Consider the following 19,164-nt stretch of genomic DNA (forward strand, 5'->3'; position numbering starts at 1 on the left):
AAATATTCCCTTTATTTTTTTGAGCAGTGTATAAATGAACTTTGGATGCATCCTGGATTAAAAATATAACAAGGAAGAATACAGTGGAACCCCGACATAAGAGCTGCTCTACTTAAGAGCAACTCGAGATAAGAGCTGGGAGGGGAGAGATATTTTTGTTCTACTTACAAGCCCAAATTCGAGATACAAGCGCCAAGGAGCTGTCTCCTGAAGCCAAACGCTAACTTCCGCGTTCGGCTTCAGGAGACAGCTGTGAAGCGGCGCGCGTGTTTTAAAAGGTTGCAGCCGGCCTGGGGGGCTCGGGGGGGTGCTTGCAGCTTTCTTTCTTGCTCTTTTTCTTTCTCTCTTTTACCTTCCCTTCCTCTATTTCTTCTTTTCTTTCTCCTTCCCACCTTCTTCCCTCCCTCCCTCCCTTCACTCATTCCTCTCTTACTCTACCCTTTCATAAGTTTCCTTGCTTCCTTCCTCTGTTCCTGTCCCTTCCCCCTTTCTTTCTTTCTTGCTTTCTTTCTTTCTTTCTTGCTCTTTTACCTTCCATTCCTCTATTTCTTCTTTTCTTTCTCCTTCCCACCTTCTTCCCTCCCTCCCTTCACTCATTCCTCTCTTACTCTCCCCTTTCATAAGTTTCCTTGCTTCCTTCCTCTGTTCCTGTCCCTTCCCTCTTTCCTTCCTTCCTTCCCACCCTCCGTCCATTCATTCACCCATTCCTCTCTTGATCGCTTAAAGCCGGTCCCTGGTGCAAAAAGGGTTGGGGACCTCTGTCCTACAGGATTGGGTGGCAGAGAAGTTGAACATATGTAAATTTAAAAGTTTAAGAAAGTTTACAAGTTAAGTGAAAGAAACTTCATTATTCATTTATATGTACATGTACATTTCTTCATTAAAAACATGTCTTTCTGCATAATTTAGACTAACTTTGTGAGTTTTTTGAGGGCTGGAACCAATTAAAATTATTTACATTAATTCCTATGGGGAAAAGTCGTTCGAGATAAGAGCTGCTCGACTTAAGAGCCCAGGTCCGGAACGAATTAAACTCGTATCTCGAGGTACCACTGTAAATGAAAATATGTTGAATTATAAAATGGAATAGTTTTTATAGTGTGGTACTTTTCAGCTGTGTTGAATCTGCAAAACCCAAGAATTCCCAGACAGCAGAACTAAAAAAAATATTCCAAGTTCAGGAAAGCAGAAAACAATTACCTTGTTTTCCCCAAAATAAGATATCCCCTGATAATAAGCCCAATCGGGCTTTTGAGTGCATGGCAATAAGGCCAAGCGCTTATTTCAGGGTTCAGAAAAATATAAGAAGGGTCTTATTTTCGGGAAGATTATTACAAAATAATAAACCTCATTTATTGTGAGGGAAGTTAATTTTGTTTACCAGAGAAGAATTATAGAGGAGTAAAGAAGATTCCTCTAGATTCCTTACTCTATAGTCATTCTATCAGGCTTTTCAAATAATATAGCAGTTTTGAGGGTGAGGCTTGCAATTTTTTTCCAATTTAAGGTTACAACTTAATTTGGTAACGTTGTGACATTTTAGGTTGTGAGGATGCAATAATTCATCTAAACTACCCAATGCAATCAACCCTTCTAAGAATGTACTATTTACTAATGCTGTAAATATGGAGAAAAGGGTATAGGTGTAAGCAATAACTAAAGCCAGCCTTAGTATAACATTTATTTGTTTGGATCTTCTGTTTTGGTCAATATCTTAAAACAGGTAGAACAATCTTATATCAGGCATACTCCTCTCAACTATCCGAGGGTAAATGTTAATTTATTAGGGTTATATTACCACTAAATTACAAAGGCCCAAGGCAGTTGAAGTCTACATGCCAAGAAACACTTCATATGAAGGTGCAGCATTAAAGAACACTGCAATGTGTTAAGAGTCGGGGTGGTGAAGTGGTTAGAATGCAGCACTACAGGCTACTTCAGCTAACTATTAGCTGTAGTTCAGCAGTTCAAATCTCACCATCAGTTCAAGGTTGACTCAGCCTTTCTTCCTTCCGAGGTGGGTAAAATGAGGACCCAGATTGTTGGGGCAATATTTATTAATTGGACTCTTATGCTGCCCTTCTCCGAGGACTCGGGACGACTCACAACATATAATAAAACAATGCATAACATCCTAAATCCAATTAATTAAATATAAAATCTAAAAAAATCTAGAAACCCCAAAACCATAAAAAACAGTCATTCCCATTCGATCAACTTTCATTCACATATTCATTGAATGTGTGTAAACCTCTTAGAGAGGGCTGTAAAAGCACTATGAAGCAATATATAAGTCTAAATGCTATTGCTATTTACTAGTGCTGTTGTTGTTATTATTATTATTATTATTATTATTATTATTATTATTATTTAGATTTGTATGCTGCCCTTCTCTGAAAACTCGGGGTGGCATACAAAACAAATCTAATACATTAAAAAACTACAGCTAAAAACCCTATATATTACTCAATCAGACAATCCAATCACACCATGCATCACATTTATTGGTCAGGGGGGCAAGATCTAATTGCCCCAGGCCTGGCGACATAGCTGAGTCTTAAGACTCTTGCGGAAGGCGAGGAGCATGGGGGCAGTACGAATCTCCGGAGGGAGCTGATTCCAGAGGGCCGGGGCCCCCACAGAGAAGACTCTTCCCCTAGGCCCCGCCAAACGACATTGTCTGGTTGATGGGACCTGGAGAAAGCCAACTCTGTGGGACCTAACCGGTCGTTGGGATTTATGCGGCAGAAGGCGGTCCCGTAAGTAATCTGGTCTGATGCCATGTATTGCTAATGGCAGGAGCAGTTTTCTATATTGCTTCAGCTTTAGTAAATTTTATTCGAGGTAAATATAGAAGACATGCAACATCATAATGAACAACTGGGTTGTTTTGACAGATGATGATTCAGTCAGCACAATCTCAGAGGATACATCTGGATTCTCAGTGTATAAACAGGCACCTGGGACAGGTAAGCCTTTTCTTTGCTTCTGATCAACAATGGGCGATGAAAATACAGATTATTTTTTTAATGAATTGTAGTTCAAGATGGGGCTGCCTAAATCTTTGCAGAAGGAGATTTAATACTCGATGGTCCCCTTGAGACTTTCAGCTCCTGCTTGAATGGCTAGGCTATCTCCTAGCCACAGCTAGGAGATAATTACAGTACATCCTAACCATGACATGTGACATGTTCTACAGTATATGGACCTGTCTAACAAAGAACTATATACAGAACCCTTTGCAGACTGTATCTGAAGTGGCACATAACCCTAATTTCTTTATACAATGTTCCATTTTGTTGTTGTTCAGATCTTTTCCTAGTAAAATATCCATTGAATCTTTTTATCTAGTAGCTTTATGGGGGAAATGCAATAGCCTGCTTTTACTTTGTGAAATACTTTGTTTCAGTTGTTTAATTTTGAATCTTCAGACAATCCGATGACATTGGATGAAGCCCAAAATCACTTTAAAGTTATTACCATCAACGACACAGGAGCAGGAAAGCATTGGTGCGACAATGAAGTCAGAGCTCTTATAAATATATGGTCCGATGAGGAAATACAACAAATGCTTGAAGGAGCAACAAGGAATAAAGAAATATTTGAGGAGATTGCCAGAAGGCTAATGAAGGTTGGAATAGACAGAGACTGGAAACAGTGCCGTACAAAATACAAGAACTTAAAATACGAGTATCGAGCGGTGCAGAAAGAAAACAATCAGCTTGGTAGTGCAAGCAGGAAGATGAGGTTTTACGATGAAATTGACTGCATTTTGAAGAATCAGCCCTCAGGTAGGTTTACAGACAGGGACAGAACCAATTTGATATTAAATACTAATAACATCACAGAAGCAAGAATAACTTAAATATTAGAGGAAATGCTTTATCAAGGTTATGGTTATATGAGGACGGGTAACAAGTTTCATTTAAGCCAGTGATGATGAACCTATGGCAAGGGCGCCACACACCTGGAGCCGTATCTGCTGGCACACGGTTTGCTTAGTTCAGCTCCAACATGCATGTGTCTTCCAGCCAGCTCACACAGAGGCTCTGGGAGGGTGTTTTTGGCTTCCAGAGAGTCTCCGGGGTGATGGGAAAGGGCGTTTTTACCCTCCCTCAGCTCCAAGGAAGCCTTTGGAGCCGGGGAGGGAGAAACATGAGCCCACTAGGCCCACCAGAAATTGGAAAACAGGCCATTTTCGGCCTCCAGAGGACCTCTGGAGGGTGGGAGAAGCTGTTTTCACCCTCCCCAGGTATTGGATTAAGGGTGTGGGCACTCACGCATGTACGATAGCATGCGCTCGGGGGAAAAAAGGTTCGCGATCACTGATCTAAGCCTTTGTAATTCAGAGTTAATAATCCGCATCCCAAAAGAAAATTAGAGGATGGGTGTTGCGCATGAAACAAGCAACTTATTTATGTGTTAGTAATCAGAAGTTGGTCACAAGATTATATCTCCCTTCCTGCTGATTATGACTCCCTATTAGTCACCATCAACTTGGCTGATAAACCTCTAACTATGACACCCCCACACACCCCTTTTGGCATCCAAACCAAAAAAGGTTCACCATCACTGCCGTAGTCCTTCTTTTCACTTAGACCAGGGGTAGGCAAAGTTGGCTCTTCTATGACATGTGGACTTCAACTCCCAGAATTCCTGAGCTAGCATGATTGGCTCAGGAATTCTGGGAGTTGAAGTCCACATGTCATAGAAGAGCCAACTTTGCCTACCCCTGCACTAGACAAACCTACAATTGTTCTTCATATGTTTTAGCCCCCAGTCCCCCTAATCATCTTTCCCCCCCCTCTTTTCTACACTATTCCCAGAGTATCTATATCTTTTTTTAAAATAATATAGTGACCAAAACTGGATGCAGTATTCTACATTTGGTCTTAATAAGGTTTTATAAAGTGGTATTAATATTTCACATGACCTTGATTCTATCACTCTGTTAATGGAACCTAGGATTGTTTTTGAAGATGTTGAAGAGAACTGGGTCTTGGGTATCCCTTCTATGTAGATGTATTTTCAGGTCCACAGAGTGTGATTTGTCAGCCAGTTACTAATGCATCTAATAGTGATGTTGTGTATCCCACATTTTTTTTAGCTTACCAAGCTGTGTCTACTTTGTCAAATGCTTTGCTGAAATCCATATATATATGATGTCAACTGCTTTTCACTAACCCACTAATTGAGACAGTTTGTCAAAGAATGAAATAAGATTTGTTTGGCAGGACCTGATCCATGCCACTTTTTCATGGGCACTGTCTAGAAGTGCTACGGATTGCACGCTGCCACATTTCTGAGGGATGCAATATGCCCTTCCCAAGTTCTCTACACATTGTAAGGACCTGGGAGTTTTTTTCATGCCAAATATAAATGCTCAGAGAAGCTGCTTAGAGAAACCCATGGCTCTTGCAAGTACAGTGATACCTCATCTTACAAACGCCTCGTCATACAAACTTTTCGAGATACAAACCTGGGGTTTAAGATTTTTTTTGCCTCTTCTTACAAACTATTTTCACCTTACAAACCCACCGCCGCCGCTGGGATGCCCCACCTCCGGACTTCCATTGCCAGCGAAGCACCCATTTTTGCGCTGCTGGGATTCCCCTGAGGCTCCCCTCCATGGGAAACACCACCTCCGGACTTCCGTGTTTTTGTGATGCTGCAATGGAATCCCAGCAGGGGAATCCCAGCAGTGCAAAAACGGGCACTTCGCTGGCAACAGAAGTCCAGAGGTGGGGTTTCCCAGCAAGGGGAGCCTCAGTGAAATCGCAGCATTGCAAAAACACAGAGGTCCGGAGGTGGGGTTTCCTATGGAGGGGAGCCTCAGGGGACTCCCAGCAGTGCAAAAACGGGTGCTTCGGCTGGCAAAAGGGGTGAATTTTGGGCTTGCACGCATTAATCACTTTTCTATTGATTCCTATGGGAAACATTGTTTCGTCTTACAAACTTTTCACCTTAAGAACCTCATCCCGAAACCAATTAAGTTTGTAAGACAAGGTATCACTGTATACAGAAAATCACAGACTGAGAGCTTAAAAAATGAGAGCATTCATTCACCACTAAAATAGTATTTACGGTACCACACACTGATTAATGAATATTGCAGTGGTAGGTATGTGTGTCTTATTAGCAGGAGTCAATCAATTGGAAAGGTATCCAGGGTATATTACATAGACCCATTGAAAGAGGAAAAGATTTGACCAACAGTATCTAAATCTTTGCATGCAACTTTGTATCTATATTGATGATCCAGGCAATTATCACTGAAGAAATTTAGAGAAATGTAAAACGAACCAAAAAAATGTAGCTGTATTTCTGTTTATTTTAGTTGCAGAAGTGTACATTAAGTCAGTTAAATTAACCTATGAACAAATTTATCCGTCTTGCCCTCCAAATTTTAATAGCACATTGCTATTTACTGTCTTTTTAAAAGAGATGCTTACAGAAGTTATCACAGACCCAATACCACTGAGGGTCAAGAGGAAAATCTCTGAAGAAGGTAATGATTTTTCACTCTATTACTGTGAATAGATGTATAAGAGATATAAGATTGCTAAGGCAAACCATTCATTTATAGCACTTAGCAATGGCACTTAGATTTATATAAGTTTCACAGTGCCTTACAGCCTTCACTGAGCTGTTTAGAAAGTCAGCATCTTGTCCCCAACAATCTGGGTCCTCATTTTACCGACCTTGGAAGAATGGAAGGCTGAGTCAACCTTGAGCCTGGTGAGATTCGATCTGCCACTGCTGGCAGTTGGTAATCAGCAGAAGTACCCTGCAGTACTGCACTCTAACCACTGTGCCACTGCATCTCATATTTTTACTTATTTATTTAGTTGGATTTGTATGCCACCCCTCTCCGAGAACTCGGGGTGGCTCACAGCATATATAGTAGACATAACAATATAATAAATCCAATTAATATAATTATTTTTTTTTAAAAAAAATCTAAAACATTTTAAAAAACATTCATTAATATTCACCCAATAAATTACGCTAAAAACATTCGTTGGTCAGGGGGAAGATCTAATTACCCCAGGCCTGGCAACAAAGATGAGTTGGTATATATGAGTTAGCTCACATATACCGTAGACAGACAGACAGCTAGATAGCAAGAGATAGCTAGACAGCTAGATAGCTAGCAGGAGACAGACAGACAGATAAATAGATAGATAAATAACAGGAGATAGAAACAAACAGAGATAGATAGCAGGAGATAGATAGATAGATAGATAGATAGATAGATAGATAGATAGATAGATAGATAGATAGATAGGCAGACAGGCAGACAGACAGACAGAAAAAACAGACACAGAGATAGACAGACAGACAGACAGACAGTCATTAGAATAAATCTAGGTGTATTAATTTCTTGACAAAGCTAAATAAATAATATCTGAAACTTCTCTTCTCACGCAGAACCCTTGCCTATTCATTCTAAGAAAATCCCGCCAGATAACACAACAGTACAATCCCAAAGAGGCGCATCTGAGTGCTTGCAGTCTGTTATCAAAAACCGAACAACCTTTTTAGAGAGATTTTACAAGCAGGAAGAGATGCAGGATGTCAGAAGGAAACCACTGGACGCTGCCCTTCCCACACTGCAACAGGTTTGTTTAATACCCTTACTCTATTAAGGGGGTTGGGCAAAGAGTAAAACAACAATAAATGAATTGCTGACCTGTTCAATACAGTAGAGTTAAGTTCAACTTCAGTAACTTCAAAGACCTGCTATGAAACAACCAGTAAACTCTGCCTCAAAATATAAATATGTAATCTTATACTTATAGACAGGGGTGGGCTCTAACTTAACCTGCCATTTTGCTTCCTCCTACACCGTGTGGCTGAGCGCATGCGCAGTACCAAAAAATTAACCCCTCCCCCCAAAAAGCCGAAAACAAGATGGTCATGCATACATAGTGCCAAAAACTCAGCTGCTGCGCATGTGCAGAAGAAAAAAATAGGGAAAAATCCCCTTCCCCAAATTAAAAAAAAATAAAAATAAGATGGCAATGCCAACGGACCAGCACCAACAGAACTGGTGCTGTGACATAGAAACATCGAAGACTGACGGCAGAAAAAGACCTCATGGTCCATCTAGTCTGCCCTTATACTATTTCCTGTATTTTATCTTACAATGGATATATGTTTATCCCAGGCATGTTTAAATTCAGTTACTGTGGATTTACCAACCACGTCTGCTGGAAGTTTGTTCCAAGGATCTACTACTCTTTCAGTCAAATAATACTTTCTCATGTTGCTTCTGATCTACTAACCTCAGATTGGGCCCCCTGGTTCTTGTGTATTCACTTTCCTATTAAAAAAACTTCCCTCCTGAACCTTATTTAACCCTTTAACATATTTAAATGTTTCCATCATGTCCCCCCTTTTCCTTCTGTCCTCCAGACTATACAGATTGAGTTCATTAAGTCTTTCCTGATACGTTTTATGCTTAAGACCTTCCACCATTCTTGTAGCCCGTCTTTGGACCCGTTCAATTTTGTCAATATCTTTTTGTAGGTGAGGTCTCCAGAACTGAACACAGTACTCCAGTATCACCAACAGTTTGCTACTGGTTCAGGTGAACTGGTCTGAACTGGGAGGAACCCACCTCTGCTTACAGGGCAATAAGACCCGCTGACTCAAGAAGGCTTATTGTGTCCAGAGAAAGTGGAAATATAATAGGACAAAAAAAATATGCATAAAAATACAAAAAAAGCAATAGAACTGTTTCAGTTCCGCTAAGCAAAAAAACCTAGCAAATAGTCACAGGATTTATATGAATCAAAAACCACAAGACATGTGTCTAATAAAAAAGAATGCTATGATAGCTCAGCCATTATTTTAGGGTGGGGGGAAACATCGGACTGAATTAAGTAAGCTATTTTTCACTGGAGAAAAAAAATATTGAAAACTTTGTTTTCAAATCTGAAAATATACTCTCCTCTCAACTTTACAGAAGGTTTTCGTTTAAAAGTTGTTCTTTAACTACAAAGCTATTTAATTACATTTTATTTGTTCTAAATGCTTTTAGAAAATGGATTCCTTAGTCCTTCTCCCAATTTTGTGCTTTAGTATTATTGGTTACAAAGCAACATACAGGGAAATCAGGGAATTATCAGGGAAATCGGCAGTTCAGGAAATTTATTTATTAGATTTGTATGTCTGTGGAGAGGGGCGGCATACAAAACTAATAAATAAAATAAATAGTTCAGGAAATATCAGGGAATTATCAGGGAATTTGTGAAAAAAAACCCGGAATAAATCAGGGAAAAAACAACCAAACTGTATTAATGTTTAAAAGTCAGGGGGAAATTATGTAAAAAAAAAACCTGGATCGCGCTGCCTGGCAGAGTCAAGCAAAAATGAGCATAACTGTGGCAACAACTTGCTTCTTCAGCTACCGATATTTCTCCACGGCTTAGCCGTTTGGTTTGACTGTGCCTTAACTAGATCGCAAGTTACAGGGAAATGTCAGAGAAATATCAGGGAATTTCAAAATGCTTTCCCCCTGGACACCCTGTTTCTTTCCTCCTCAAATAAATTATTTAAAACAGGGGTGCCAAAAATGAGACATGCGATTAGATACCAAGTACTCCTTGGTCCTCTCTTAGCTTGCTTGTTTTCTTGAACACGTTTCATTACCCTAACTAGATAACACTAGCACTGATGATGTTACCTCCCATTAGGGCAGTGTTTCTCAAATAGTGGAACACGCCCTCTCTGAGGGGGTTCAAAGCGATGTCAGGGGGGTTGCATGTGACCCCGGGGAAGATGCGTGGTCCCTCTCGATCGATTCCCAGAGAAAAGGAGTGTTTCCCAGTTGCCCGCTGGTCCGAGCCAAGAAGAGAAGGCGGCCAGGCGGGATGGGGCAGCTGCGTGGGTTCTTGTTCTCGGTGGGCGCCACGGTAGCCGTAAACTTAAGCCGGCCTGGCCCATGTCAAAAGAGGGCCTTAACCACCGTAGCAGTAATAGGTCATCATTACTGGGCTCCTACCGGAATGGGCCGGGGGCACACGTGTGCACGCACACTCCCAGTGCAAAATCTCATGCGAGGATGAGATTTTCACTTTTCTGCGCATGCGCAGGTGCAAAAAAAGCCCAAAAATCAGTGGAAAAAATGTAAGTAGACCAGTGTTTCCCAACCTTGGAAATTTGAAGATGTCTGGACTTTGTCTTTATCTTGGAAAGAAGAGTTTTGTTAAGTGTGGCTACTCAAGAAACTGCTTAAATTCAAGTTATGCAAAATATTATCCACTTCATCTTGGAATGTTATTGTTGCCCTCTTTGTCCTGTCGATTACAAATTATTTAGAGTTCTATCTTATTGCTGTCTTGCTAGCAAATAGAGTCATTAAAGAAATAACATTTGAGGCAAGAGAAAAAGGCAAGGCAAAGTTCCCTACGCCATTCTTACTCCTTTACTCACAACTTGAAACATTAGTGATCCTTAGCATAGAGGGTTATTCTAAGGCTCAAGAGTTTTGTGTGGTCCCCAGAGTTATTGATGATTATGGCTCCTGAATATTATTAGCAGTTGCCCAAGACTTTGGGGTGATAATAAAAACTATAGTGTAAGCTCTAAACTAGACTTAACTCAGTTTAAGAACAAAAGCCAACCCTCCCATTTTTCAAGAACAGCTCTATATAAACCTTGAAATTGCTAATAGAGGCCCACATCATTAAAAGCTTATGACTGTTCAACGTCTTAGATGTGAGTTCAGTCCTAGGTAGAAGCAGATATAGGGTCTCCTGCTTGGGCAGGGGGTTGGTCTAGATCAGTGTTTCCCAACCTTGGCAACTTGTAGGTATCTGGACTTCAACTCCCAGAATTCCCCAGCCAGCATTCGCTGGCTGGGGAATTCTGGGAGTTGAAGTCCAGATACCTTCAAGTTGCCAAGGTTGGGAAACACTGGTCTAGATTTCCGGCCACCCCTACCCCACCCGTTCCGAACTCCACGTTTTGCTTGTAGCACGTCCAGCCCTGTGCTCACAGCATGTCCGGCACGGCTCTCACCTTTTGGGGAAGAGCCAAGGCCACCTGCTTTCTCACTCCTGCAACAGCAGCAGCCTCTTCCTGCTTTGCCCTCGCTGCACCAAGAAGATGCAGCACGGGGAGCAAGCTGGGCGGCCAGGCATTTTGCCTGTTAACCTAATTAACACACCCAGTTAATTGGGACTGGAGGGTAGCTAGGCATGGTTTTCTTGGAAATGGGTCACAGCCAAAATAGGAAACATCACCAGTTTAACCATGTTGGGTAATGAATTTATTTTCCAGGAAAAGAAAAACAACCTTCAGCAAAAATGATCCAACGTTTCAAACCCTGAATATGCATTCATTGCAGACACTGCCTTTTAGAACACCAATAGGGTGCGAACATCGGGGAGGAGTTGGCTCCATAGAGTTGGGGCAGCCACAGAGAAGCCCCTCCCCCGCAGCCCTGCCAATCTGCATTGCTTAGGTAATGGGACCTGGAGGAGGCCAACCCTATGTGATCTTATTGGTCTTTGTGAGGTATGTGGCAGGAGATGGTCCCGAAGATAGTCTAGTCCTAATCTTATGGTGATCAAATCAAAAAGATCACCATAAGCAGCCTCAATTTAATAGATCAGTGGCCCCAATCTTTTGGGCACCAGGGACTAGTTCCACTGTGTTGTGGTTGGCTCTGGCCCAGCTCCTGCCCCAAGGAACGTGGAGGTGGATGCATCAACATGTCATAGGCCTGTTTTATTGCCGACAGAGTCAGGCAGTGCAGTTTCCTCAGACAAAGAAGAAGGTGGGGGTGACTTGGAAGAGGGGGGCTTGGCACACAGCCCAGGAAGCAAATCTCCATTATCTTTGGTTGATTCGGATGAGGAAGTGTTAGATCCACGCAGGCGCAGACTTATGCATCGAAGAGACCAATTGAGGAAATATTGCAGGAGATAAGAGAGGCCACCTGTGTTTGGGTGGGGCTCCAGTAATTAGAGCTGCTGATATAAATAGCAGCATGCTGGCTTGGGCCGTTGCTGATCGTTGTTCTTCAGGACTGTGCCTTGCTGTTTGTTGATTTTTCACGACTTTGAGACCAAAGCAGAGCAAAGTGTGTGTTTCACTTCGTGGAAGAAGGAGGGCTGTGATGTTTCTTCACAGCTGCTAGCTAAGTACTTAAGGACTGATTAAGGGGATTGTACAGACTACCAGGTTGTTTTGGGACGAGTGCTCTTTGAAATACAAAAAAGGTGCTTTGTTTCTTTTGAATGTTTGTGATAAAGAACATTGTTTTTGAACTTTCAAGTGTGTGTATATCTGAAATTTGTACCGTTGAATTTTTGGAAGACTCATACCATAGAGCCCGGCAGAACACGCTGAGAGTTCATTTTCCCTGGGCCAGAAGGGGCCTGGTTTTGTGTACTGCCTGCACTCTGCAAATGGGGCTTCGCTTCTTTGTGTAGCCCAGTTTTTGGCATGCCATGGACCCTGCGATCGATCAATCGATCGATCAATCAATCAATCGAGTAGACATAGATGCAGTTTACATTCTAAGTACCATATCCTTAGTCTTTGTTTGGTGATAAAAGAAACAAAACAAAATATTCATATTCCATTCCAAGAGAAACCAAGGTACAGTGGTACCTCTACTTATGAGTGCATGCAATTGGGGAAACCACAGGGAGGGTGGAGGCCCTGTTTCCTCCCAGGAGATACCTAGAGAGGGGCTTCTCCCACCTTTTCCAGCCCTGTTTCCTCCCAGGAGATTCCACAGAGGCTTCTAGCCTTTTCTGGTTAAAGTTTCGGAGGATCAGGTTTGTAAGTGGAAAATGGTTCTTGAGAAGAGGCAAAAAAATCTTGAACACCCGGTTCTTATCTAGAAAATTCGTAAGTAGAGGCGTTCTTAGGTAGAAGTACCACTGTACTTATTTTGAAATAATGCTGATCCCAGTAGAAAAATATTAGGCCTACCAAAATCTCAACCAGTGTCCCAACAAATTTTACACAATGGGACAAGTCACAATTTTCAGGGCAATTTTCAGGGCTAGACTTCATAAGCTAAAAAAAAATGCAAATCAGGCTTGGGAATTATCTTCCATTTCAAGCTATTCACAAAGGTCAGATAGGATTACTTTAAATCAGTATTTAACATGTTAATGTTACTATTTTTTTCTTGAGAAAGTATAATAAACCACAATGTTGCATATATGTTTTGGGGAACAAATCTCTGTAAGTAACACGAACATAGGGAAAAATAAGGTTTTTCAAGCAGACTGGATACATTTTGTAAAAACCGTGAGAAATCTTTTGGGAAGAAGTTACGTTGTTATTTTTCAACAATGTCAGGAAAGCGAAACATTGGAGCTATAGCACTATTAAAAAGTATAAAAGTTCCCTTTTTTTCTGAAAAAAAATTATGTCCTGTTCCAAAGAAATCTTAACCATGCTAACTGCCAAACTGTTCTGATTGGGCAAATGTAGAATACATTCCGAACCTCCCACCATCCTAATTCTTGCCAAAATGCAGTATTTCTCAAAATGAAGTATCTTCTAGAAAAAGATTAACAAGCCTAAAACCTGTTCCAAATGTTACAGAACATTTTGCGGTCAAGGACTTGCATGACGTTTTTTCATATATCGATCAACACAGACTAATTGCCTGAACAAGATTAATAATAATATGATCTTATACTTTATTGAGAATTCCAGTTTTAAAACTATTCAAGAGTAGTTTGAGGTGATCTTCAGAGTAGTCCCAATACTTAATAAGTGCATTAAAAGAGGAAAGATTCCTGTAAAAGAAATCTCATTACAGTAGAACCCTGACTTACGAGACTAATTGGTTCCGGAAGGAGGCTCGTAAGTCGGAACGCTCGTATGACGAAACATTGTTTCCCATAGGAAACAATGTAAAGTCAATTAATCCGTGCAACAACAAAAAAACCCGCTGCCGCCGAACGCGGAAGTTAGCGTTCGGCTTCAGGAGACAGCTGCGAAGTGGTGCGGGAAAGCCCCCGAGCCCCCCAGGCCGGCTGCGACGTTTTAAAACACCCGCCGCTTCGCAGCTGTCTCCTGAAGCCGAACGCGGAAGTTAGCGTTCGGCTTCAGGAGACAGCTGCGAAGCGACGCGCGTGTTTTAAAAGGTTGCAGCCGGCCTGGGGGGCTTGCCAGCACCCCCCGAGCCCCCCAGGCCGGCTGCAACCTTTTAAAACACGCGGGATACGAGCGCCAAGGAGCTGTCTCCTGAAGCCGAACACGGAAGTTAGCGTTCGGCTTCAGGAGACAGCTCCTTGGCGCTCGTATCCCGAATGTGAGCTCGGGAGGCGAACAAAAATGTCGCTCCCCTCCCAGCTCTTATCTCGAGTAGCTCGTAAGTAGAGCTGCTCGTATGTCGAGGTTCCACTGTATTGTTAATTCAGCCTATAAAAGTTAGGAAAGGGGGGGGGGGAGTATAGTTTTCAAGAGATTAGTCTCGCGACATAGATTTTAAATATATTTCGAGCATAATTTATATAAGGGCACACATCTTATTTGTTTAGCATCGTTCACATTGATGAGAAATTTTGAGGGTTAAAGCACCATATAGGTTACAGCCATCAATGGGTTACTAGCCGGAACGATAAATTGCACTCACCGCTGCGGCTCGTAAGAGCTTGCACGGCCAGCGCAATTTTGCTTCTACACCTGTGGAGGTAGCAAAATTGTGCATGGAGCTGCAGGTGCGGAAGCAAAAAACCTCACTGAAACACGGGCGCACCTGCGGCTGCATGCACAATTTTGCTACCTCCACAGGTGCAGAAGCAAAATCGCACTGGCCCCACAAGCACTTACGAGCCACAGCTAATAAGCACACACACACATGTATGTGTGTATGTATGTATGTATGTATGTATGTATGTATGTATGTATGTAACATTTTTGCTGATAAACGTCGCTACAGAGCACTGCACACCAAGACAACTAGACACAAGAACAGTTTTTTCCCGAACGCCATCACTCTACTAAACAAATAATTCCCTCAACACTGTCAGACTTTCTACTAAATCTGCACTTCTATTCTACTAGTTTTCCTCATCATTCCTATCACCCATTTCCTCCCATGTTGACTGTATGACTGTAACTTGTTGCGTATATCCTAAGATTTTTATTAATATTGCTTCTTCATTGCTTATTTGACCCCTATGACAATCATTAAGTGTTGTACCACATGATTCTTGACAAATGTATATTTTATTTTATGTACGTTGAGAGCATATGCACCAAGACAAATTCCTTGTGTGTCCAATCACACTTGGCCAATAAAATTCTATTCTATTCTATTCTATTCGATAATGAAAATCACCAGGGTGATTCAACAGAAAAAAACATACATACATATATGTAACATTATTCTGTGTTTATCTCTCTTGTCTGTCCGTCCATCCATCCATTTATTTCCTTAGTGTTATTACCCTTCTCTTATAACTAATACGCTGTCATGCCAATAGGCTGTCAGGACTTAGAAATACTAAACATAGGTGTGATTTGTGCCTTGCTTTGTTTTTTTGCCATAGAGTTTATACATGTAGTTCTTGCTTAACCATGATAATTGGAACTGTCATTTCCATTGTCATATGATAGTGGTGGTAATACCAGCAGTCTCCAATTGCTGTCATTAAGTGACTCATCATGGATTCTTAATGAGGATCTCATCTGGTTGAGACTTCCAACTTCTTGCCAGTTGTTGCTATTGTTATTGACTGCAGGGAAGCTGCAAGGGCCAGGATTTCAATGACTGGTCATATATACGTTTCATGCCAACCTAAGTTTAAATGGCTATTGAATCAGTGGTCCTTAACTGAAAACTACCTGTAATGCTTCCATCAACTTTTACCAATCTTCTGTGCTCCATGTATTGGGTCAATGACTTGTCCCAGTTGAATTTTTATTTCTGCATATAGCTTTGATCTACATTTACCAACCATGCATATGTAAATGTTTGTGTGTGTGTGCATCTTTAATCTACATTTGTGAACCAAGGTTTTTTATGCGTGTGTATACATACACATACACACACAACACACAACCTGGTGTATTTTCCCACCTGAAAACCACATTCTCCATTCTGACTGGAGAATGCATTGCTAGAAAGGCTTACAACAGGTGAAAGTACTCAGAATTTATATAGTTCTATGTTCAAACTGGGTCATCAGGTTGTTACCAGAGAGATGGGAAGAAGCCAGAATCATTGTTAAAATTACCTTACTTTCCTCAACTACAGTTAAATATTACCTACTATGAATTTAGCTCTGTGTATAATAAAGTATTTATAGTTAGTTGTAAATGGAACGTTAAAAACAGGAAACCAGTTACTCTGCTGTGTGTGCATTCAAAGAGCTAAACAAACAATTTTAATGTTAACCCAATTTATGTAACATGTACCATGTGCAGGGGTAGCTACTCTGTATATAACCTGTCAAGTTGGTACTTCAAACTGTTACTATCAAAGCAGGAGAAGAACTTTAAAATTATGTTAATAATATTGGGGATGGGAGGAAGAAGGTTTCTGGAGATGGAAAAATAGGTTTCACTAAGGCAATGTAATTTCTTTTGAGTTGCAAACGTAGGGGTGTAATTGAAGAGTAAATGTTTTGTTACTGCAATGTAATACAGTGTATTCCTTTTGCCTCTCAAGTATCTCTACCTGTCCAGTCTAGGAAGCTTTTTAAAAGTTTATTTTTTTCAGTGTATGGCAAATACAGGGACTTATAGTAGTTCAAATGTTAATGTCCAGTACACCCACATCATTCAAGGACAGGGTGGCCTACGTTGAAAAAAATCAACCATTGAGCCAGTGTAAGTTCTTGATGGACATTCGGACACAATGTAGTGGATATTTTGTCGAGCACTACAGCCACACTGAGGAGTAGAGACAAGACCCCACTTGAACAATAAGTAAGTCCTACATGCCATATGGGGCTTTGAATCATTAGTCAAGAACCCAATTTAGCATGGCTACTTCCCAAGAAATAGCAACAGCGCTTAGACATGTACATCGCTTCACCTGCTTTACAGTCCTTTCTAAACAGTTTACAGAGTCAGCATATGGTCCCCAACAATCTAGGTCAGTGATGGCGAACCTAGGGCACAGGTGCCACAGGTGGCACGCGGAGCCATATCTACTGGCATCCAAGCTATTGCTTTAACTCAGCACCAACGTGCATGTGTGTGCCGGCCAGCTAATTTTTAGCTCATACAAAGGCTCTGGGAGGGCGTTTTTGGCTTCCAGAGAGCGTCTGGGGGAATGGGGGAGGGCGTTTTTACTCTCCCCTGGCTCCAGGGAAGCCTTTGGAGCCTGGGGAGGGCGAAACATGAGCCTACTGGGCCCACCAGAAGTTGGGAAACAGGCCGTTTCCGGCCTCCAGAGGGCTTCTGGGGGGTGGCAGGGGAAGCTGTTTTCGCCCTCCCCAGGCATTGAATTATGGGTGTGGGCACTCGCGCCTGCGCAATAGTGCACGTCCATGCTTTTTTGGCACCCAAGGGAAAAACATTTTCCATCATTATCTAGGTCCTCATTTTACAACCTTGGAAGGATGGAAGGCCAAGTCAACCTTGAACCTGGTGACATTCAAACTGCCAAATTTGCAGTCAGCCAGCAGTAGCAGCCTGCAGTACTGCATTCCAACCAAAGTACATAGAGAAAGTACATCCTTAGAGCACCTCCTGTTAAAAGGGTTGAGAACTGTGGTTTCTCAGAATTCCCAATCCTCTAACTGAACAGGAAGTACCCAGAGAGCAAATTGATCCAAGATGAATCTTGAAGCTGATCACTCCATGAAGAAATGCATACAGCAGAAGTTCTAGCAGGCAAGAGAAACAAGGATAAAGAGCTGTAGACCAGCCCGATGCTATCTAGATAGGCTGGATTAAAACTATCAACATCCCCAGACAGCAGTGTTAAGAAATTTGAAAAAGGCATCACATTAGAGAAAGTCAATATTTATTTATTAATCGGTATGCCGCCCCTTGACTTATTTATTAATTGGATTTGTATGCTGCCCCTCTCTCTTTATAAAATAAAGCACAGATACGAAGTAAATAGGATGAGCATGTGTTTGCAAACAAGGAACTTTCTACTGAGAGGGTGGGCAAGTGAGACTGAGGTTGTATCTTGTTGGGTGTTTCTGGGTAAGAGTAGGCAAAACAAACATATGGTGCATGCATATAGACAGTGTTATTCCTTTGAATACTACAATATGTACTTGACAAATAAAATAAATAAATAAATAAATTAATATAAATAAATAAATATTGCAGCAGAAGAAAAGAATTATGGGCAGAGTCTGCAAGGAGTGGCTATGTTACCAAACAAACCCATACACGTGCCTTTATCCAAATGTTGTTTTTAAACTGTTCTACAGCTAAGAACAAGAGTAAACCAGCTTAACCAAGACTGATTTGGGTCCAATAACTCTACAGTGAGACTCTTAAAACTGCTGCGGACCAGAGGTCTTCAAGCTTAGCAACTCTTAAGACTTGTGGACTTTAACTCCCAGAATTTCCCAGCCAGCTATTGTTGCCAACTTTGAGGACCCTCTGCTGTAGACCCATAAACCAAGTAAATATGGAAGAGGACCACAGGTATGTTTATTGGGCCATCCAATGAGAAGCGGATGCAGATGGTCAGCAAGTTTTGGGGCTCTCTCCGCGGTTAATGTACCACCTGTAAACTTTGAACGCGATGAGCTCTGGAAGTTTGAGGAAGGGTTAGGAGGATCTTTCTTTAATCAGAGTTACACTTTAATTAATGTATTTATTTATTTTGTCAAGTGCATATTTGATCTAACAAACAGGAAGAGGGAGATTGTGATCCTGCTGTACAGAGCGCAGGTGAGACCACATTTGGAATACTGTGTTCAGTTCTGGAGACATCGCCTACAAAAATGGTAGAAGGCCTTAAGAATAAAACTTATTACGAAAGACTTAATGAACTCAATCTGTATAGTCTGGAGGACAGAAGGGAAAGGGGGACATGATCGAAACATTTAAATATGTTAAAGGGTTAAATAAGGTTCAGGAGAGAAGTGTTTTTAATAAGAAAGTGAACACAAGAACAAGAGGGCACAATCTGAGCTTAGTTGGGGGAAAGATTAGAAGCAATGTGAGAAAATTTTATTTTACTGAAAGAGTAGTAGATGCTTG

The 19,164-nt window shown here is 41.4% G+C and overlaps 2 protein-coding genes across 4 annotated transcripts in view; one reads left to right on the plus strand and one right to left on the minus strand.

Moving 5' to 3' along the window:
- Window positions 1-8,014, plus strand: part of LOC139170265 (zinc finger protein with KRAB and SCAN domains 2-like) — a 51,066-nt gene extending 43,052 nt beyond the window's left edge. For all 3 annotated transcript variants that reach the window (XM_070757237.1, XM_070757239.1, XM_070757240.1), the window contains exons 7-10: window positions 2,898-2,969; window positions 3,432-3,791; window positions 6,443-6,508; window positions 7,432-8,014. In XM_070757237.1, coding sequence (XP_070613338.1) covers window positions 2,898-2,969; window positions 3,432-3,791; window positions 6,443-6,508; window positions 7,432-7,649 — 716 coding nt within the window. In that variant the 3' untranslated portion in view covers window positions 7,650-8,014. The remainder of the gene's footprint in view (window positions 1-2,897; window positions 2,970-3,431; window positions 3,792-6,442; window positions 6,509-7,431) is intronic.
- The window catches only part of PPAT (phosphoribosyl pyrophosphate amidotransferase), an 86,480-nt gene that overhangs the window by 65,449 nt on the left and 1,867 nt on the right, over window positions 1-19,164 (minus strand). The gene's annotated exons all lie outside the window — the stretch shown is intronic.

Source organism: Erythrolamprus reginae, chromosome 7 (assembly GCF_031021105.1).
Source record: "Erythrolamprus reginae isolate rEryReg1 chromosome 7, rEryReg1.hap1, whole genome shotgun sequence".
NCBI classification, from domain to species: Eukaryota; Metazoa; Chordata; class Lepidosauria; order Squamata; family Dipsadidae; genus Erythrolamprus; species Erythrolamprus reginae.